We start from the raw sequence: 23208 nt of genomic DNA, 5'->3' as shown, positions 1-23208 counted from the left end.
GGGGACACACGGAGCATCCATATGGACCTTCAAAATGTCGATGGGCACACAGACTGTCCAGGGGACCCCACAGACCATCCCTAGGTGAGTGGGGTCTGCTGTAGAGACGCAGAAACAGCCATAGGGACCCACAGATTGTCCACAGGGACTGACAGACGCTCCATGGATGACCGAAGTCCAGTATAGGGACCCAGAGATCATCCACAGGGACATACAGAACATCCATAGGGACTGACGTATTGTCCATAGGGACAAACAGACCCTCCAGAGGGACACACAGACTGCTATAGGGACCCAGAGACTGCCTGGAGGGACTCACAGATTGTCTATAGCGAACCAGAGACCCATGTAGGGACTCAACAACTGTCTATAGGGCCAGCCCAAGCTTCTGCCACAGGGAACGGGGGACGAGAAGCCAAGCTCTCACTAGCGAGGACGGGGAGTGCAAGATCACTTCTGTCAGCCCCAGGGCCTGAGACAGCCCCAGCACAGCAGGAATGCTGGCTCAGCCCCAGACCAGCAACTGCTGTCCCTCAGAATTCTGTCCTGGTACCCAGCCATCCCTAGGGAGCTGCAGCCAGAGCAGGGCCCAAGCCCCACAGGGAGCAGGAGTCACTTCTCCCAATGCCCAGGAGGATGAGCCCCCTCAGTGCTCAGTGGCACTTTGCAGAACACATCACAGTCCAGTTAATGGCCTTGAACAAGCACTGCTCTCTCCATGGGACCTTGTACTTAGGGATTGAGAAGTCCTTGTGTTACTAGTGTAACCTGGAATTTGTTATATCTATGGGAAAGGTAAACTGTACACAGATGTAGGGAGAAACCTTCCCCAGCACCCCGATTTTGGGATTACTTCTGTACTTTTAGTAAATGTGCAAGCCAAGTTTTAGCCTCACTGGGGACCTCTACATCCAGAAAAGCCAAACAGCAACTATTATGCTCAGTCAGTGGAAAAATCCCAGAAAAGAAACCATGCAAGTTTTTGAGCAGATATTCCTTCAGGGCAAACAGCCCTGCATGGTCTGCAGCTCATGGCTAATCATAAGCATTTCTCAAGCCATTCTCTTTTGGGGTGTTTTCTCCCACCACTATGTTGGTATTGAGCAAGGACTGAAACAAAGGCTGATCAAGGATATGATCTTGTAGGTTTCCATCCAGGAGACACTAGGATGCTTTGCATGGATCCCAAACCCATTCCCAACAGAAAGTGAACATGACAACTTTAAAAAAGAACACAACCAGAACACCAGATTCAAAACTTACTTTTTTTTAAATATATATTTATAGAACTAAGACTACAGCAGGCTCCTTCAGAAAAGTATTTGTATCCTTGGTCTTTCAGAAATAAATAGCTGATTCCTTGGCATGTGCACTCTGCACAGCTCACTGTGAGGCATCAGGGCAGATGTTAGAGCTCAGTGTCATCTTCCCCACACAAATAAATCCAGTAAAAGCTCCAAGAACTGTCAGGCTGAGGCACATGCTGAAGCCATTCAGATTCAACTTGAAAAACATCGTAAAAACAGCAAATCCTGTTGCTCCAGGTTAGTGACCTGACACCAGGTTTAGACAGGTAAATTGCGTGTTTATCCCCATAACCTGTGTCCCTGTATCCAGTGTCATAAGGCAGCGAGGAGCAGTGAAGCAGAACTGCACACAGGGACATCAGAGACACCAGCAGCCCTGAGGCACGTAAGCTTCTGAATCAAAGCCATAATCATATCTATACATGTGGCAGCAACAAGAGCAGGAACTTTCAAGAGATGTGGTCAGCAAACAAGTTTCATGGCTCCAGCAGTTTGTTTCCAATCGTGCATAGTCAGAACAAGTCCAAACTTCAGAGAATCACAGAAGTTAATTAAATCATAGAATCAGAGAAGCCCAGGAGGGTTTGGGTTGGGAGGGACCTTAAAGACCACCTAGTTCTGATGCCTTAGGATTGTAGCTTTTGTATTTTTCATATATTTGTAATCCTGCAATTCTTTATACAGTGTTCCCTACTGCTTTCCTGCTTTGGTCAGACAAAACAATTCTGCTCTAGGCCTGGGAATCAAGGACACCTCACTGTCTCAGGCCCGGAGAAATGTAAACAAGTGAGTTGGGGGCAGCAAGCTTGGGGTAAATCACTTCATTACATGAAGCTGTAATTGGAAGATTAACCCTCAATATGCAAATGGACCAAACGTATAAAAGTGTGAAAATCCATGACCGGTGGTCCATTTTGGGTGTAGCCCCTGGGGGTGCTTTGTCTGCCCCAAATGTACCTGAAGGCCCTTCAATAAATATAACTGCTTTTTATTCTCTTAATTGTGTCTGGCTTCTGTTTCTAGGTACTCTCAAAAGGGACCAGTTCCAACTGCCTGCTATGGGAAGGGACACTTTCCACTGGACCAGGTTGCTCCAAGCCCCATCCAGCCTGGTCTCCAGAGCTTATCAGGGACAACCTGATAAACCTAAAAGCTCACAAGACCCTCAATCAGAGAGGTGGTTGGAAGAGTTGAATGAATTCCTTCAGATCCTTCCTGGGACCTCCCAGCAGGTTGGATGTGACACAGCCCCTCCCTGGGGTTCATCAAATCAGCTTCCAGGGTCAGCACTTCAGCCTGGAGCACAGCTACAGCTAAGCCAGATACACAGTGGAACTGCTGGTGGCCCTCTAAGCAAGATTTCTGACACATATGAGTAAAATTTCACCTAAATTACATATTTAATCCCCACTAATGAAAGACTTTAGAGCAGGCGAAAGCCCTTAGGAATAGGCAAAACCTGAGATCTGAGAGGGATGCACATACCCTGAACACAAGCCAGCATGCCCAAAGCTCGTGCAGCACTCCTCTCAGCACATACATCTTCTTAGTTATCTAGAGAGTGGGAGATTCCAGATGGCTGCACTTTAGAAGAACTTCAAATCAAAAACTTCTTACAGAATCACCCGTGTCTAGTCCTTTTCTTCCTCTAAGTGTGAAGATCCATACAAGGAGTTTGCTGATCAAAGGCATAGATTTTTAGTAAGCGCTTTCTGATTGTACAAATAATTACTGGAGTCCTCAAATATTCTCTTGAAAAGGAGAAGCACTTCAGCTCTGTGTGTCTGGGAATAACTGAAAACACCATCTCTGCCACGCTGATCAGACCAACAGTGTCTCCTGCCTTCTGGAAACCCTAGAGAACAGCATCAACAGTGTCTGAACAACAGGTAAAGTGCAGACAAGCGATGGGAGGGGCTGACAGGAGCGTCACTTCCAGTCAGTCACCTCAGAATGTCATTCCTTAACCGATGGTCTTTCTTTCTCCACTGCCGCTCCTCTGTGTAGCATCATTGCATATTAAATCCTTTCTTACAGAATCCAAAATGGTTTGGGTTGGAATAGACAGTCAGGACCATCTAATTCCAACACCCCTGCCATGGGCAGGGACACCTTCCACCATCCCAGGTTGCTCCAAGCCCAGTCCAACTTGGCCTAGAACACTTCCAGGATAGGGCAGTCACACCTTGTCTGGGCAGCCTGTGCCAGGGCCTCACCACTCTTGCAAAAAAGAATTTCTCCCTTCTAGATGATCTAAACCTACCTTCCTTTAGTATAAAAATACTCCCCCTTGTCATATTACTATCTGCCCAGTTAAAAAATTCCTCCCCATGTTTCTTTTAACTCTCATTTGTTCATCAGAAGTGGGTACTTACTGTGACTGCTAGAAATGCACCAAGCTGTAGCCATCAACTGTGGCATAATCAGGCTCCCCTGAAACACAGAGCACAAAAAATGCCTGCAGGTTTCCTATGAGAAGTGCTCATTATGTGACTTTAAACAGAGCAGAAGCACAACACACTGGCCATCCATGTTAAAGGGATAGGATGCAAGAGTGAATGAGGCTCAAGCCAGGTTGGGAGGAGCTGGTGGGGATGTTCACTTGCAGAAGAGAAGACTCCAAGGAAACCTCAGAGTTCCTTCCAGTGCCTAAAGGGCATCCAAGGAGCTGGAAAGGGACTTTGGGCAAGGGCTGAAGGGATAGCTCCTCTGTGTGGCCAGAAAGCCCATGAAGCAATAACTCACTCACCTGGTGCACTGCTCGGGGTGGGCAGCGGTCCCCTCCTGCACAGAAGCAAACACAGAGCTGAGTATCTGCGTGGCTAAGAGATCCCTTTGCCCTGGTTCTGCACAGCCCAGCTGCACCCTCCCAGAGCTGGTGGGAGGGCAAGAGGTTTGGCCAGCCTGGGCATTACAGAGACCTGACAAGGCAAGTCATGGTAGGCTCACCACCCACAGCCCAGTTGGCAGCCCACAGGAATTGAACCTGACACAGTGGGGGAGAGGGAAAAACAACTAGAAAGCACCGACTCGGGGAAAAATTCACAAGTGAGCTTCAGGGCATGTCTTTGTACATGCCTTTGCCCAGAGTGAGACATCAGGAAGCTGCTATTGGACGTGACTCCTCTCAGTGTGGCAGCCAGAGTGGCAATTCATCCTCAGCTTGAGTATTGGCCCCAGTCATCACCTTGGCCCTGACAGAAAAACCCTCCACCATGTCCTCCCTGCCCAGCTTCTCTCCCACGAGAGTGAATCCAGCTCTGCATTTCCTCCCTTCACCCACAAATGCTTTTAACTCTCCTCAGACAGACAGATCATACCAAGACCCATGCAAGCAAATATTGTCCTCTAATACCCTTAAGTCAAGCTTCCAATAGATTGAAAGGAACAAAATATGCCTGTTTTGAGGGTGCGAGCATCATTTGCAATAACAGTTGCAGTTGTACGTTACACATCTTACCTTGATATAGGTACAGGAGCTGGACTTCTCGCAGGAGTCACATTTCTCTGGGCATTATAGTAGTTTTCATAAACAACAGGAGCTAGGAAAAGTTGATTGTAGTGAAGTATAAGCCTCTTACAGACAGAAAATATTTGCTATACCAACATTCAGCTGCTAATTTTTTCCCCTCTCTAAGAAAATGCTGACTGGGAAACTAAAAAATGGGACTGTGATCTCCAGGGGCTGTCAAAAGTGGCAGAGACTAGTGCTACATGGCAATGAATGAAACGCAAAATGAGTGTTTTCTGCACACAAAATGATGCTGACAAGAGCAGCCAGCTCCATGAGGAGTACACAGCAGTCAGCACTACTTTCTAAGATTCTACTAAGCTCTTACCTGGAGCCAAACTTCCAGTTTTGCGTAAATTTACAAAAAAATCAACATCCTTCTCAATGCTGCACATTTCTAAACTCTTGCGGATTTCCTCATATTTCTGCAAAAAGGGAAATAAAGTGCATTTGTATACATCAGGTCAAAAAACAAGGCTTTTTCCAAATTTCTTACCACACATAGGGTGAAAGCCCATACTTACACAAGCTTCAGTGTCAGGGGAATCACAGAATCCCAGAATACTTTGGGTCAGAAAGGAACTTTAAAGCCCACCCCATTCCACCCCCTGCCATGGGCAGGGATACCTTCCACTATCCCAGGATGCTCCAAGCCCCATCCAACCTGGCCTTGGGCACTTCCAGGGATCCTGGGGCAACCACAGCTTCTCTGTGCCAGGGCCTCACCACCCTCAAAACATGTGGGAATCCCAGAGGAAACCTCATTTGCAAGAGTTTTGGCCAATCCTTGCCCACTCATGCCAGTGTCTGTGGTCAGTCAAGGGCCACAGCCCAACTCGGATGTAACACAGTTTTGTGCCCAGGAAAACAAATTGGGTTTTGCTTTCTACACAGAAAAATTAAGATTTTCAGTTGAGGTACCTCATCATTTTGGACACAGCCCAGGGAGAGCTGGTTGACGTGGAGCCAGAGGGCATTACGGAAATAGTTGATCCTCTCGCACTCCTGAGTCTCAAAGAACTGAAACAACACAGACAAAACTGTCCATAACATTTTTAAAATGAGGGCAAATCTCTTTTGTCCTAATTACTTCTCATCCCCACAAAAGAAATCTAAGTGCCAGGAGCAGTTGGTGTTGGTCTTCTGCAGGAAACAAGGAAGCCGTGAGACTCCAGATTGTACAGAGGAGAAATAATCCCTCTATGCAACCAGGTAATTCAAAGGTGAGTACTAAGCTTGGAAAATCTGCAGCATTAATGGGGAGGGGACCACCCAGCACATTTCTGCCTCTGGGGAAATGAAGCAGCTTCCTAAAGGCAGTACAGGTTCCCAAGGTACTCTGTGCTCCTGTGGTCCCAGCCCACTTCCATTACACAGGCACTCTTAAATCACAGAATCATTTAGGTTGGAAAAGCCCTCTAAAATCATCAAATCCTACCATTACTCCTGCACTGCCAAGGCACTAACGCATTTCTCCAAATGCCACATGTACTTTTTTTTTTAACATTTCCATTTTCAGTGGAAATGAATCAATGCTCCTCATGGAGCAATGAAAAAATGCTTGGGGATGTATGAAAACAGAGATGTATTGACCGGTTGGTCTTGTTCTTTTCTGCCCAGCCCTTTTCCAAGCAGGTTTAAACCCTTTTAAAATCTGCTGCCTCAATTTCACACGCTTTAAAAAATTCCATGAACATCCACACTTGTTACCACTTACAACCTTTGCAACACAAGGACAGGAAAACTTCCACATCATCCATCGGCAAAAGTGAAACTGCTGCTTTCTACTCCCCACCACAGAATCGTTACGGTTGGAAAAGCTAAGAACATCGAGTCCAGCCACTAACCCAGCACTGCCAAGCCACCAACAAACTGTGTCCCCATCCTAGAGGCTTCCAAAGAAGACACCCACGCACACCACACAAAACAGACAGCAAATTCCAGTTCAGAAGGGAAAAGTAGAATAGCAGCCTGAAGAGAGGCAACTTGGAAAGGATCAGCACAGCTAGGAATGGGAAAGCTGGTTGCAAGCCTGAAGAAGATCTGGAATAAAATCTGTCTTCGCAATCCCTGTCCATCGCTCGGTCACAGATCACAGGCCAGCAGCAGAGCAGCTGCTCAGCCCTCTTGCTACCAGTCTGGAGTTCCCCAGCATGTGCTAGAAATCCCTGCTGGACCACTTCTCTGTGAGGCAGTCTGCTTTTGCATGATACACCCACTCAGAGGGGTTCCCCCACTACTGCATGACCTGTGAGAAACAAGGTATGGAGCTCTTGGCACCATGTGCATATGGAGATGGCTTCACATGCATCTCTAGCCACCACCAGCCTCTGCTGAAAAGTCATGTAAAGTCTTCCAGAGTTTAAGACAGTCTGCCAGGACATACTGGCCTGGAGTCACCAAGTATCCAGAAGTGACCACAGCTGTTCAAGGTGACAGCCACACTACACATGCAAGCAGCTAGTGGACAAAAATGTCATTACCTTGACTCTGTCAATTTTAGAAGGTGGTGGAAAAATAATTATTAATAGCAGAAACCTTGAAGCAGTGGGGCCTTGAATCCAGAAGCCATGCTTGACACACACACACCGGGTTAGCTGCAATACATCTTGCTGCTTCACTGCCAGGGGAATACACAGACAGCAAATCTGCACTGCCAGGACTGCAAACCCAGAGGACCACACTGCCACGTGGATGTGTGTAGGGGCATTTACCTCGCAAGCTTTGATGTGCTCGTTCTGCCACTCTTCCCGGATCTTCTCCATTGTGGTCACACTCTGCTGGTAACTCCTGTCTGCGAGGCAAATCGTATTTTGGCTGAAGGTGTCTCTATCCATGGCAGTGGGGTTGGAATGAGATGACCTTTAAGGTCCCTTCCAACCCCAATAATTTTATGATTCTGTGACTCCATGGCTGACATTCATTAAAAAAAATCCTTTCACTAGAAGGTAGCTGGGAGAAAGGCTGAAAAGGCTGGGAGATCAAGAATAAAGCAGAAGGGACATGGCTTCAGCAGGGCCATGCAGGCAAGGAAGTTGCCCACGGCTGCTGTCTCAGGCATGTGTTTCTGAGGAATTCCATGACCCAAGACCTGGAGCTCACTCATGAGTCATGCCATGGCTTCACAACCTCCTGCCCCTGCAAACACTCCCCTCACCCTCCCAACATGGCATTTCCACACTCACCAGTGTCCTCCAGTGCTGATTTCGTCTGAGCCAGCTTCAGGAACAGCTGCCAAAAACAGTAGAGACAAGAAAGGTGGAGAAGAGGCTGGGTGCATCACCAATGGCACTGCAGCCTCACTGGGGAACATCTTCAGCCACCCCATCCCACCCCAAACCCCAGAGCAAGGAGAAGAGCTGTGGAGCATGGGAGCTACAAGAAGAGACATCCCTTTCCCCGCCTACGCAGTGGCCACCCACTTCCCATACCTTCTCCTGCTGCTTCTGCGTGACCAGGTTGGCGTTGCGGTGCACAGCCTGCTCCGCCTCGTCCTTGTCCCGGCAGCGCTGCTCGTACAGACGCTTGGCCTAGGACAGACACCAGAAGAGCCCGATGCAGACACACCTCGAGGGGACGCCCTGGGGAAAAGCTCAGCCTGCGAGGGAACAGGCTGCCTGCAGAGCAGGGGATGGCACAAAAGGTGCCCTGCAGGTTGGGAAAAGCCTTGCAAGGCAGGCTGCTCTTGGATTGGGGTGAAAAGCTCCTGGCAATCAAGGCCATGGGCATGTCCAGAGAAGGGCTGGGGAATGGACAGGAGCACAAGTTTGATGAGAAGCAACTGAGGGAGCTGGGACAGGGGCTCAGCCTGGAGAAAAGGAGGCTCAGGGGGGACCTCCTGGCTCTGCACAACTCCCTGACAGGAGGGGACAGCCAAGTAGGAGTGAAGCTCCGCTCCCAGGGAACAAGGACAGGACAAGTGGAAGTGGGCTCAGGTTGCATCAGAGGAGGTTTAGAGTAGATATTCAGAAAAACTTCGTCACAGAAGGGGTTTTCATGCCCTGGAGCAGGCTGCCCAGGGCAGTGGTACAGTCACCATCCATGGAAGTGTTCAAAAAAGGTGTGATGTGGCATTTGGGGAGATGGCTTAGTGTTGGGCTTGGCAGTGCTGGGCAAATGGTTGGACTCATGCATCTTAGAGGCCTTTTCCAACCTGAATAATTCTCTAATTCTAAACCATTTGTATCCAACCCTGCAATGCTACCATTAGCCATGTCTTTGGCATGCTCCTCACTGTTTCTGAGCACACCCTGCACACCACTCACATAGACACGGCACGAAGAGCCACAGGAGAGGAGGAAACCTCTCTCATTTAAGCCTGTCCCAGTGCTCTGTGTGTGTGTGTGTGAGCAGCATTAATCTATATGGGGAGCACAGAAGCACAGTTGCTTTACCTCCATGGTCTTCTTGTACTGAAGATTCCTGTTTTTGTGAATTGCCTCCATTATCAGCTCTATCTGTGAAGACAACAGACATCATGTCACTGACTGTCAAAGCTCCAGGACACTGTGTGGCTTAGAAGAGGATGAGCCACAGACCACAATGAGAGGTGTTTAAAGACCTTCAAGCACCCAAATCATCTTCACAAAACTCATCTTTTGTGCTTCTGCCTAAGCCTTGAATTGTGTATACAAAAGAGCTCTACAAACTAAATCCTAGCAATATATAGTACTGTATCACCTCCATAGACTCTGGCAAAACTGGGAAGCCTGTTCCCCTCCTCTATGTCCAAACCATTCCCTGGTTCTAGCAGTTCTCCCTGGTTTTCCAGACAAAGGAATCTCGAGTCAGAAGAAGTTCAAAGGCTTGGCCATTTTAGCAGCCTCTAAGGAGATCACAGAGCACCATAAACAAATGCTTTAAAAATATTCCAGTGCTGTGGCTGGCCCCAAAAACCACACAAAGAAGACGTGGAAGTGAGAAGAAGGAAGTTGGAAGTTACTACACAGTTCAACACAGTTACAACACATAGGAAGGAGCTCAGTACTTCCCCAGCAGCATGGGCAGTGGGGGCATGGCAGGGGCTGGGACATGGCATGAGACATCCTGGTGATATGCCATGGGGCATGACACTCTTGCTGGGGCAAGACCCACACCCTGCAGGAAGGCACGTCATCTCACAGTGCCTGACCCTTTTCCGATGCAGCTTTTGCTTTTCCCTGAAGTCCTCCATCTTCTTTGCTTCCTCCCGAAGTGTTTGCGCCAGCTGGATATGACCTTGTCCCACATTGTCTATCTCTGCAAAGAGAAAACAAATTCAGTATTTATACCTATATATTCCTAAAGAGACTGTTTCTCAAATCAGTTTAGAACACATCACACATCCCCTTTCAGAAAAGTGAAAAAGGTCCAGCTTGTTTGAAGCAGCCTCCAAGCAGTGCTCACCAATGTAAGGATAAGTCCTGCTGGGACCTGCTCCCTGTTTGAGAAAACTCTCCCCCTCATGCAAGTAAATCTAGGCATGTTTCAACACACTGCATTGCCCCAGGCCAGCATGCAACAACTTGGAGCACAGAAAAATGAAGGCTAAAACAATCTCAGCCTTCTCTTGCTAAGGTGAGCAGCCACATTTTGAAACACCACCCCAGCAAGTCCACCACAGGAGCAAAGCCAAATGCCAGCTCCTGATTCAACCCCAAAGCTGCTGTGAACCCACAGCTCTGAACTATCAGCAATGGTGAGGGCAGAGCTGTGTCAGAGAGGTCCACAGGGGCAGCGAAGAAACCTGGAATGGGCAAAGGATGGACTGGGCACAGAATAGCAGACTGCTCACCCTCAAGGTGCTGTCTGATGGTACCGTGGCACGATGTGACACATGACAATGTACACTGGCCAAAGCACCATCTTTTAGATGCTCCAGCTGCAATCACACAGTCACTTAGGCTGGAAAAGCCGTCTTAAGATACTCAAGTTCAACCATTCCCCCAGCACTGCCAAGGTCACCACTGACCCACCTCCCCAGGTGCCACATCCACATGGCTTTTAAATCTCTCTGGGGATGAGGACTCCACCACTGCACCGGGCAGCCTGTGCCAGGGTTGGACAACTCTTTCCATGAAGAAATTTCCCCAGTATCCAATCTAAACCTGCGCTGGCACAGCCTGAGGCTGTTCCCTCTCCTCCTGGCCCTGTTCCCTGGGAGCAGAGCCCGATCCCCCCGGCTGTCCCCTCCTGTCAGGAGTTGTGCAGAGCCACAAGGTCCCCCCTGAGCCTCCTTTTCTCCAGCCTGAGCCCCTGTCCCAGCTCTCTCAGCTGCTCCTGGGGCTCCAGCCCCTTCCCCAGCTCCATTCCCTGCCATGGACACATTCAGCCCCTCAATGTTCTTCTTGCTGTGAGGGGCCTCCAGAGCTGTCCCCAGGTTTTGGGGTATGAGGTATGAGTTACAGTGTGTTTGTGAAGAGGACAAGCCTGTCCAACAAAGTCCAGATGAGCTTCCCATGCACAGCTCCCTATGTACAGCACAAACATGACCTCTGAGCTCTAGCCAGACCTGAAAGCCCAAGACATCCCAAAATGATGCCCTGTGGGTCTCCAGTCCCACACATGTCCTGGCTCACTTTGTCCCAAACCCCACACACTGAGATGAACCAGCAGTACAGCCTATGCCTGGCCTCAGCACTGCGCAGCTTTAGAGATTTCTCTGCTTTTTTCTTCCCAAGCAGTTGCCTCCAGGCTTTTGTGCTGCCGAGTGTCCTGGCAAACACAAAGAATTACTTACGTTGTTTGAAAACGTCAAGGGATCTCTTCAGGGTGCTGAAAAACACAGGCAGGACATTAAAAAGGGTGGAAAAGCACAGTTAGGCACAGGCACCAGCAGAGCACTTCTTCCAAAACAGAGTTCATTCAATAGTGGCCAAAGTACCTCAATGCATGTTTATTTACGCTCTCACTACTTCCAGCTTTTTCCCCTCTCAGCAGGTATAACAGAGTTCACTTGGTTTGACACCTACTTTACATCTTTCTGAACTCTGGATGCCATTAAAAATTCAAAGTTTCATGACAAATGTTTCTGGCAACCTCCTAAAACCATCATTTGGACACAGATTAACAATTTCAACATGGTGTGTTTGCCAGAGGTTGGGAAAGCAGGGAGCCTTTCTCCCTATTAATATTGCACAGTAAAGATGTCAGAAACATTTTAAGTGACACCTCAACATGAAACTGTAAGTATATGACCAGGGCATGTATAGAGTACAGAAACAAAGGAGGAAGCAGAAGGCACTGAGGGTCATTTGGGAAATGGAGCGAACCGTGGTGGCCACAGCATGCTGGGCTCTAAAGATTTGCATGGTTTGAGTCAAGGAAGTACCTGTACTTCCCTCTGGCTACAAAACCTGTCCGAAGGTAAATCAGGGTCTCATTATCCTCAGCTTTCTGCTGACCTACCAGCCACACTCCCCCTGAGCATCTACAGTGCTTTGGTTAATCTGTGGCTATGGGGAACTTGGTGGGCTCCAACTCAAAGCAAATTAGAACCCAACTGGGCACTGCTCATTCATGAGAACAATTTCAGCTCGTCTTCTGAACATTCCAATAACATCTCAATTCTGTTTGGTCTCACAGCTTCCTTCCTTCTCTTCCTCCTTCATTGCTTCAGGGACACCCACAAAAGCAACTGTGAACTTACTTCAGCTCTGTCTGCCCACAGGGCTTCTTCTTTGACAAGTTTATGAGCTCCTTGCCATATTTTTCTTCTATAATTGCTCTGTTGAGTAAAGAGAGAAATCATCAATTGGTTTGGTTTGGAATGGACCTGAAAGCTCATCCAGTTCTACCCTCCGCCATGGGCAGGGACATCTTCCACTATCCCAAGTTGCTCCAAACCCTGTCCAACTTGGCCTTCGACACTTCCGGGGATGGGGCAGCCACAGCTGCTCTGGGAAACCTGTGCCAGAGAGAGTCCCACCACCCTCACAGCCAAGAATTCCTTCCCAATATCCCATCTAACCCTGCCGTCTGTCAATGTGTAGCAATAAGTACTCTCTGTACCTGGTACTCATCCTTACAGAGAGCACCTGAAGAAGAGAACAAATCTTGTGAGGTGGCACAAATAACACCTTTGAGAGACCACATTAGCTCCCCCACTTGGAAGAAAGGAAGGAGGAAAAGAGAGCCCATATGTTTCAGTGTAAGAACAACCAGTTCTTTGCAGCTGCTTTGAAATCACTACAGACAACCAGGGCTGGACTAGCTTGGTCAAATGTAGTTCTGTCCATGTGGGCAACCCTAGTTGTTTGTGGCCAGTGGAAAGGAACGAGTACTGCTAGAGGCTACCATTAAAACATTTACTGGATAAAAAAATAACACCTTAAATGCCTTAACTACTAACACAGATGGAGACCCCTGTGTGGTTGATTTCTGGAGTCTGGCAATGAAATTCACCAACTTTACCTCTAAAAACTCCAGAAGCTAACAGAGAAATTGGGAAAAAAAAGCATTATAGATTGATTTTTTCCTACTTAACAACATTCCCATGAACTTTGTTTGAGAGAAAACATCCAGCAGGCACATTCTCCATAGCTGGAACTGTGTAACAGCCATGCTGGATAACTGGGCCAAGTCCAGAGAGTGGCAAATCCAGGTCCAGCCTCTGATCTCCTCCTGGCTGGACACTTCAGCACAAACCTACATCTCCTTCAAGACTAAAGAGGGCACAAGGTCTAGAGGAGGCTTTTGGCACCCCCTGCATTGTCACGATTGAGTGAGACTTGGTTCTCAGGGTCCACTTCCTCAAGTGGAAGGCCCAAATCTTCCTGGAACACGGGATTACAGCCTGAACAGATGTGGGTGCATGAGACACTTTTGAGTGCAGTTCTCCTCCTGTTCATCCACATTTTGTTTGTTCCAGGATGCTCTGTACTGAGTCATGCAGTCAGAGGTTGGTTTTCTCCAGTTGTCATTACCAAAATGACATTAAGTCAATGTATAGTTCTACAATGCTCTTCATATTTAGCCACTGCTAACTAGGTGAACCATGAAGGCAAAATACATGGCTGGATCATCGCAGCTGTTTTTGCAGCCACAGAACCTCTGTGGTCATCTCCTCTGATTAATAACGGCAATACCTAGCTCAACCACTTTTTAATTCTGAGTCTGTGGGGTGCTCATAATGCACAGAGACAAAGACAGCACAAAGTCATGGCTCTCCTAGGCCAAGATCTTCTAACCTGGTCCTCTGCAAGGTAAACAGCAAGGTGAACTTCATGGGACTGCATTTTAACATCAGTGAAACATGGCAGAAATCAAATGGGGAACACCAGGAGTAGTGCCACAGCACCACTTCCAGGCTCAACCCAATCCACTGTGAGAGGCACTCCCTACCTTTCCTTCAGGAAGTCTTCAAACTCTTTGCAGTTCTTCCTGCCATCGTTCAGATGCTGAATGATGCTGTCATAGCCAACTGTGCTGGTCAGATCCGTGCTCTGAAAACACAGGAACAGGAGTCATGTCCTTGTCAGTGCAATCCATAGCCACTGCCACCCCCTGAGGCCTTTTCACAGGCCATGGCTCAGTGGGAGAAAGCATACAAGTGCCTCTTTATTGAAATAAAATCTTTTCTTTTAGGACTAGGAGAGAATCCAGAATGAGAACAATGGTGGCAATTTGAGACAAAGTACATCTGTGACACTCACACTTGCCACAGAACTTCTGAAGGGTCAGTTATTTCTTCCAAATTACTACTTAAAAACATAAATTACAGTGATGCATGAAGGAATAGGAGGAGGAGGAGGACGAGGACGAGGACAAGGAAGAGAAAAGGAAAAGGAAAAGGAAAAGGAAAAGGAAAAGGAAAAGGAAAAGGAAAAGGAAAAGGAAAAGGAAAAGGAAAAGGAAAAGGAAAAGGAAAAGGAAAAGGAAAAGGAAAAGGAAAAGGAAAAGGAAAAGGAAAAGGAAAAGGAAAAGGAAAAGGAAAAGGAAAAGGAAAAGGAAAAGGAAAAGGAAAAGGAAAAGGAAAAGGAAAAGGAAAAGGAAAAGGAAAAGGAAAAGGAAACAGCAATGATGGAGGCTGACTTACTCTACCCCATTCCTACACATGGCTGCAGAAAAGAGAGCAATAGTAGGAGCAGGTATGAAGCTCAGCAATAGGAAACAAAAGCCACAAAATGTTATCAAGAAACCTGAAGAGGATAGTGGCAGGATGGAGAGATCCAGCAAATGGTTAAAACCAGGATGAGAGTATTTGGAGATCTGGCATAAAAGTGTGGGCAGCAGAAGAGGGGATTTCTCAAGAGTTTATTCCTGGTGCAATAAAGAAGGAGGAACAGGACTGGTAGTTGTGACAAAGGAAGAGTTTAGTTAAGAGGAATTTCCTATTCAAGTACTTGACTGTCAGTGACCAGAAAGCAAGAACTGACAGGGAGATGTGGAATGGGACTGGTAGAAAGTACACAAGTATCCCAGATCAGCTTTGCACGGGAAGACAGGACAGTGGAGTTAGAACCTAAGCAGAAACCAAACTTCATTTACAAAGTATAAATGTCCATTCAGAATGAGGTTAAATGTGATAAATCCACAACCAGCTCTCAAGTTGCTCCACATCTTCACTAACCAGGTCTGTGAAGAGAAAACACTGCACTGGAGTCCAGCATCATTACATTTGCAAAACACAGGAACAACCTAACTTGAACTCCTATTCCTACTTTCAAAGGAAACAAAATGGATGCAAAGCACAACTGCTGGTCACTGCAAGCCCAGGCAGGAGAGAGGGTCAGAGTCCTGTCACTGCTCATCCAGGGGCACCTGGAGGCTCCTGCATCCTCTTTGGCTACCTGGAACTCCTGGGCTCTTTGTGCCAGGCAGAAGGGTCAAGGGGAAAACCAGGAGTATACATCAATAATGTGCACTAAGCTCCTTGTTTTATCACTCTTCCTCCTACAGTAGGAGGATTTAATTACAGCATGTGTATTTCCTAAGCACCCAAGGCTGGACCAGACCTCAGGGTGCAAGGTGTTACATGAAACACAGAATCACACAATTCTTTAAGTTGGAAAGCCCTCTGAGATCCTAAATGTTCCCCGGCATTGCCAAGCCGTTCACCTACCCATGTCCCCAAGTGCCACATTTATACGGCTTTTAAATTCCTCAGTGTGAGTTTTCCACAGGAGAAGCTCCTGACCCAGGTGGAGCTGGGCAGGGTTGTACACAAACCTGGCCAAATTTGGCACAGAAAGAGTCAAAAGAACCATCATGACTGGGGATGTTCAGCCTGGAGAAGGCTCCAGGGAGCCTTCAGAGCTCAGAGCCCTGTCCAGTGCCCACAGGGGCTCCAGGAGAGGAACTTGGGACAAGGAATGGAGGGACACCAAAAGGAGAAATGGCTTCCCACTGCCAGAGGGTAGAGTTAATTGGGATATTGGGAAGGATTTCTTGGCTGTGTAGATGGTGAGGTTCTGGCAGAGATTGCCCAGAGCAGCTGTGGCTGCCCCATCCCTGGAAGTGTCCAAGGCCAGGCTGGACAGGGCTTGCAGCAACCTGGGATAGTGGAAGGTGTCCCTGCCCATAGCAGGAGGTGGAATTGGATGGTTTCCTTGATGGAATTGAGGGTCCCTTTCAACCCAAACCATTCTGAGATTCTGTGACTGCAAAGGCAGGGCTGGCAACAGCAATGGAAGAGGAAGTGCAACATGGCAAGCACAGAGTCATGGGCACAGAGAAGATTTAAACCATAATAAACTAACCCAAAGGCAATTATGAAGGGTGGAGAGTTGCACCAAGCCCTGCCCAAACAGAACATGAGGATCTCTCCTGCCACTCTTCAGCTCGCATCTGTCCTCGTCCTCCCTGCTGGGCAGAGTTCTGAGCCCACGTGCTATTTAGAGGACAGCCCATGGAAACTGCAAACAGATGATTTCAAGGTGACAAAGCAGCACCTGATGTTTTCCAAGCTCATGGGACATGCAGCCCCCGCTTCCTAATCTGCTGCCTGGATTTGCACCCCATGAATTCAATAACCACAAGGAATTTGTGTGCTGCTTGTCATGTTTTGGGGTTTGGTTATACTTTCAGCCAAAAGAGGGACTAAAATGCTCTGCCTTAGGATGTGAAAGCATGTCATGATCCTGTCATGAGTCACAGCAAGCTGCTGAGCTTGACACTTCCATCTTCTACCCCACTTTACGTGGAAAACCCCTGCAGACAACACACCCTGCGAAGCAAATGGCACTGGAGAAACGCAGAACATAGAAATGTTTAAATTAGGAAAGCCGTCTAAGACCGTGAAGTCCAATCACTCCCCAGCACTGCCCAGCCCACCACTAACCCATCTCCCCAAGTGCCACATCCACATGGCTTTTAAATCTCTCTGGGGATGAGGACTCCACCACTGCACCGGGCAGCCTGTGCCAGGGTTGGACAACTCTTTCCATGAAGAAATTTCCCCAGTATCCAATCTAAACCTGCGCTGGCACAGCCTGAGGCTGTTCCCTCTCCTCCTGGCCCTGTTCCCTGGGAGCAGAGCCCGATGCCTCTGGCTGTCCCCTCCTGTCAGGAGTTGTGCAGAGCCACAAGGTCCCCCCTGAGCCTCCTTTTCTCCAGGCTCAGCCCCTGTCCCAGCTCTCTCAGCCACTCCTGGGGCTCCAGCCCCTTCCCCAGCTCCGTTCCCTGCCCTGGACACGCTCCAGCCCCTCAGTGTCTCTTGTCCTGAGGGGCCCAGAGCTGTCCCCAGCCCTGGAGGTGCCTCAGCAGTGCCAGCCCAGGGGACGGGCCCTGCCCTGGGGCTGTGTCACACCGTGGCTGGGACAGCCCAGGGGCCATCGACCCCTTGCCCACCTGGGCACCCCTGGGCTCCTCTCCAGCCGCTGGCACCAGCACCCCCAGGGCCCTTCCCAAAGGACCCATTCCAGCCCCTCTGCCCCAGGGAGCTGCAGGCGTTGGGTGACCCAAATCCAGATCTGGCACTTGTTCTTGTTAAACCTCACACCACTGGCCTCAGCCCTTGAATACAGCCTGTCCAGATCCCCCTGCAGAGCCTTCCTGCCATCCATCAGCCTGTCCCAACCTTCCCAAACTGGATGGTTTGGGGCACTGCATTTATTCATGGACCATCTCTTAAAAGGTCTGTATTTACTCCAAGCTCTTAGTATGTTTCCTCAGCCTTGTATGCTTAGAGAAACACACCAGGAGCCAATGACTATTTTAGTAGTCAGAAACACTGTGCAACTGTATCTGGCTGTGCTGTCCTTGCTCACAGTCAGTGCAGCCTCAAAATCGCTCAGCGTCCTGCAGCAGCTGCTAAGACAAAGAGAAGTGCCTGTGCTGGTGCCTGCAGGAAGCAGGGTGAGGAGAGGCTGCACAATGTTGCTGTTCCTCCCCACCCCACTACCAGGAGGGTACAACAGCACTGACAAAACTCATTGCAGGGAAGAAAAGGCCTCGCTGCAAAACCTGGGTCCAGCACCCTGCAAAAAGCAGCTTTTTAGTTAGCAATTTTCAATTTGAAGTATCCCTCCCCTACACCAACACCTTCCTTGCTCATCCCAGAGACACCAAAAGCAATGGACCATTCTGCCTTGATGCAATGACTTCTTCCCACAAACCCCACCTTGTTCCTTTGAAACAACGACCTGGGGATTTCACAATGCTGCTGCTAAGTTCCACCAGGCCAGTGCCCGTTTAAAGAAGGACAAGCAGGGGAAAGGGGAAGTGAAACAGCCACCATCAGTGAGCAGCCAGGGAATAAACCCAGGAACCCAGGGCTGCATCCCCCCAGACACAGCTTGTTTTAGCAGCATTGTTAAACACATCGCAGGGAGCAGAGAATTGTCTCATTGAAGGCAAAATTACCAAAATTCCACTCGCCAGGTTGCAACCTGTTAGCCCACAGATCAGAATTAGAGTGTTTCTTAGCATTACTGTCATTTCTATTTTTACAGCACCAAAGTGCGCTGATGAGACCCGAGGCTGTTGGCTTACTCAAAATATGTGCAAGAACAGGCCTGTGGTGAACAAGGCATGTACTAAGAAAGTGAAAAAAAGTGAAAAAGATCTCACATAGTGAAAGAAGAAGAGCAGATTGCAAAAACAAATGAAAACAAAACATCATGCTTGCCTCCCAATTTGTGGCAATCACTACAGGCTGGGCAAGGGCAAACAAACAAGAGCTTTGGGAAATTTTTGTTTTTGTACAACTCCGTCGCAGGCAGGCAGGATACATGGCCTGTGGGAGTGGCATGGGAGTCAGAGCATGCAGGGCAAAATTTGTCCAGCTTCAGGCATGTCTGGACTTCTGTCCCTGAGGAAGCAGGAGCTGCAGTGGAGTGCTAAAAAGCAAACCTCTTTATTTAAGAAAATCCATTATCTTGTATTGAGACCTGAGAGCATGAGCAAACTTCAGTGCAAAGAGCCAAGCGCCCCTGTGTTTTCCCAACAGAGCAGATCAGGAATAGCACATCATCAACTCCAGCAGGGAGGGGGAGCCAGTGCAGAAGCAGACACAGCACCCACTGAAGGAACCAGAACTGTTGGGGTTTAAAAGCTGCAGCTAAGCCTACAGTCACAGAATCCAAGAATGGTTCGGGTTGGAAAGGACCTTAAACCTACCCCATTCCACCCCTTGCCATGGGCAGGGACACCTTCCACTATCCCAGGTTGCTCCAAGCCCTGTCCAACCTGGCCTTGGACACTCCCAGGGATCCAGAGGCAGCCACAGCTTCTGTGGGCAACCTGTGCCAGGGCCTCACCCTTACTAACCTATCCCCACAAAGAAATTTGGAGGTCATCACGCACAACCAGTCACATTTCAAAGCTGGAAGATCAAATACCAAAACTGACCTAGGATTTGAGAGTTTGCACATTTTTTAGTCTTTGTTCCATCAGTTGGAGCATACCTCCCCTGGAGCACTCCCAAAGTCTCCTCCTTCTCATCAGGCTGTCCTAACCACCAAAGAAAATTGCACCCACCCAAGTAATATACATTTTTCCCAATATTTAGGGATTCTGCAGATAGAGTGGGATGATGAGTTAATTTGGGAGGAAAAAAAAGGACGTGGACATTTTGTTGGACTATCAGGTCTGAAGCTGAGCCAGCATCACCACTAAAGAACAATGTGTGGCAGAATGTGCCACCTGCCCAGGATCATGCAGCAATGGCTCTCTTCGTCTCACCTTGTCTGACAGGTCAGGAACCTATGGAAGATGAAAGCTGTGCCTCACCAACCTCTTTGTAATGATAGGACAAGGAATGATGGTTTTAAAATAAATTATTAAATATAAGGAAGAGATTCATATTAAATATAAGGAAGGAATTGTTTGGGTTGTTTATGATTGAGGGTATTAAAACACAGGCACAGGTTACCCACACAAGCTGTGGCTACACCATCCCTGGAAGTGTTCCAGGCCAAGTCAGACAGGGCATAGAGCAGCCTAGTCTCATGGAAAGTGTCCCTGACCATAGCAGGCTGTTGGACTAGATGGTTTGTAAGGTCTTTCCCAAGCCAAACTGCTCTGTGCTTCTATGATTCTAAGAAATCACTTGCTTCAGCAAAGACTTCTCTGTTTTTTGCCTTACACAAAGCAATCTAGGAGGAAAATTGCAGGAGGAAGTGTGTACCCACTCACAGCACCCAGAAGCAGGTGGAAGCTGGATGTGTAGCCCTCCACACCTCGTCTTGATTTGGTTTTTTTCTTCCTACCCTGATTCACCCCTCCTCCCCAGCCCTCACAGCTGATGCACAGTCACTAGTACGTGGTGTGGCAGCTGCTTAGGGTGGTACCAGCCTTTTCCATAGGCCCAATGACCACAGAAGGGCCTCAGTCTCTCCACTGACTCACATCCATCACGTTCCCGTCCAACCTCCACCCCAGCTGCCTGCCCCAGGCACGTTTCCTCGGTCAGGAGGCTTGGAGCACACAGTCTTCAGAAAGGACAAAACCCAGGAAAAATCCCTGGCAGCACCAGTGGTTTGGGACTCAGCAAGAATCAGAGATTATTCAGGAAACAGCTGTGTTCACAGTAAAAGTAAACAAGCAGGGGTGAGAGCCCCATGCAACACCCCAGATCCTCCTTGTCTTGGGAGCTGGAGGCTGCACCTGTACTGGTGTTTTCTCTCACTGAGTCCGCTCCTCCAAAAAGCACCACACCACTGCTGGAGAGGAAGAAACTGGGCAGAAATAGCCAAGGTCAGCCCTGCGGTGAGAAGCTCTTCTTCAATCCAGTGTGCCACTGAAGCACGGCAAACGGTGGACTCAGTCTCCCTAGCATCACAGTTATTCCCTCAGCCCAGGGGGTGCTGCCAGCACCCTCAAAATCTCCCTCTGCGCATTTGCAAAGCAAAGGGAGCACTGTGGAAAACTGTGTAACAAATAGCTGGGAAGCAGCTGCCAGATGCAAAGTTGGCTTTATTCTCTGCAGATTTGACATCTGTGTGAGATTTACATATTTGACAATGCTATGCAGTTAACTTACTAATGGTGCTGGGTGACACTGTTGCTCTGCACTTACTCCTCAGCACTCAGGAGCCCCAAACTTGGTACCAGCTCTTCCTGGGGCCTGTGCTTCTCTCCCACATCCTACAGGATGGGAGCTGCTTCCAGGCAACATCTGGGAAACCCGAAGAACCATCAACAGATGAAGATTTTCACACCCAAAAGACCAAATTTGGTAATCTACTTCCTAGTTGCCAATACCTAGAATGAAGGTCCACCACAAGAGGAACCAAGTAGCCATAGAGCTGAAGCTTTGCAGCAGATATGTGGGTTTTCTGCACTTCTCCTTTTATAAAAGCGTAATTCAGACGAAAAGAATAAATTGCGGTTTTCCCCGAACTGTGGGTTTTCCCCCATGGCTAAATAGCTGGCAGCAGCACTACACTGAGTGACTTGCTCCTAGTCCAGGATTAGCTCCACATCAAGAGAGCATTTTTTGCCATGATATCTCCAAGTAATTCACCAATGGCAAATTAATGATATTAAACTCTTCAGCCTGGCACTGACTTTCTCCAGTAAGGCAGCACCAACTTGCCGGGATTACTCTGGCTGCATGGAGCAGGCTGTAAAGCCAAAACTCTCAAGACATGCACATTGGGCAGTGTCTGCTGGGGATCACAGAATCCCAGAATGGTTTGGGTTGGAAGGGACCTTAAAGCCATTTCATTCTACCCCCTCCCAGGGGCAGGGACACCTTCCACTATTCCCGGTTGCTCCAAACCTTGTCCAACCTGCTCTTGGACACTTCCAGGGACTGGGCAGCCACAGCTTCTCTGGGCAACCTGTGCCAGTGTTTTATCGACCCAAGAGCATTCAGTAAAGTCACCCCACGACTACGATCGCTGGCTTTGGAGCCAACTCTAACCCGGTAGCAGTGATCCCTCCACCTCCAGCTGTGCCGACCGGCTCCGGCTGGTTCTGCCCCCGCTGTCCCCCCGCTGTCCCGGTCCCGCCGTGCTCCCACTCACCCAGAAGTGGTCCCTGAACCGCGCCTCCCGCATCCTGCAGCCGCCACCGCCGCGCTCCGCCGCTCCCTGCCCGGCCCGGCCCGGCCCGGCCCGCCCCGCGCAGTCTCCTCCCACGCACGGCTGCTCCCGCCCCGGACCCCCGCGGGTCGAGGAGCGGGACGTGCTGCGGCAGGCGGTACCGGCGGGGAAGGGATCAGCGCGCCCGGGGACAAACCCATCCGCGACGGCCGATCCCGCTGAGCAGCGCGGCTTCCAGGGGAAAGACGGAGCGGAGCAGGAGCAGCTCAGCCGGCGGCTGCACAGCCGTGCCCACGCCACCTGCAATACCCTTCCCGCCCGGCTCGGAGCTTCAGGAATATTTGGGAAGGTTTCATGGAATCATGGAGTTGCTTAGATTGCAAAAGTCCTCCAAGGTCATCGAGTCCAACCATTCGCCCAGCACTGCCAAACCCGTCATTAACGCAAGTCTCATACGTCCACAGGACTTTTTAAACCAAGGATGAACATTTCACCACTGCCCTGAGAAGACTGTGCTAGGGCAGGAAAACTCCCCAGGTCAAGAAATTTTCCTAATATCCAATTTAAACCTATCCTGGCACAGCCGCAGGCTGTTACTTGTCCTGTCCCTGTTTCCTGGGAGCAGAGCCCGACCGCCCCGGCTGTCCCCTCCTGTCAGGAGTTGTGCACAGCCAGAAGGTCCCCCCTGAGCCTCCTTTTCTCCAGGCAGAGCCCCCCCAGCCGCTCCGGAACACACACAGTCCTCCTTCATCACACACAATGCATGTCGCACACAGTTTACTAGGGTCCATTGTCTGACACAAGGCACTCCATGAGGGACCTCTGAGCAATGCTTGAAAAGTATGAAAGTGGAGATCAGATACTGTGTACTGAAATGCCTCAGTTACACCCACAACACTCAATTGCTGCCTCTGCTTGAACACAGGGACAGCTAAAACACTCCAGTGATGTGAAAAAGGCATTTTCAACTTACTGAAATAAA

General features: G+C 49.0%; 1 protein-coding gene across 1 annotated transcript; it reads right to left on the bottom strand.

Annotated features, from left to right (window-relative positions):
* Positions 1 to 1268: 1268 nt before the first annotated feature.
* Positions 1269 to 22282, bottom strand: PSTPIP2 (proline-serine-threonine phosphatase interacting protein 2). Its single transcript, XM_063422159.1, has 15 exons — positions 22209 to 22282; positions 14140 to 14240; positions 12446 to 12523; positions 11537 to 11571; positions 9950 to 10056; positions 9213 to 9275; positions 8250 to 8348; positions 8004 to 8049; positions 7533 to 7612; positions 5740 to 5838; positions 5147 to 5243; positions 4768 to 4849; positions 4057 to 4091; positions 3683 to 3740; positions 1269 to 3162 (listed from the first exon to the last, which is right to left on the bottom strand). The coding sequence occupies exons 1-14, from the start codon at positions 22239 to 22241 to the stop codon at positions 3691 to 3693; spliced, it is 1005 nt and encodes a 334-aa protein (XP_063278229.1). The 5' UTR covers positions 22242 to 22282; the 3' UTR covers positions 1269 to 3162; positions 3683 to 3690.
* Between the last annotated feature and the right edge of the window lie 926 nt (positions 22283 to 23208).

The sequence above is a fragment of the Prinia subflava genome, chromosome Z (genome assembly GCF_021018805.1).
Source record: "Prinia subflava isolate CZ2003 ecotype Zambia chromosome Z, Cam_Psub_1.2, whole genome shotgun sequence".
NCBI classification, from domain to species: Eukaryota; Metazoa; Chordata; class Aves; order Passeriformes; family Cisticolidae; genus Prinia; species Prinia subflava.
This window is presented reverse-complemented; position numbering and strand designations above follow the sequence as displayed.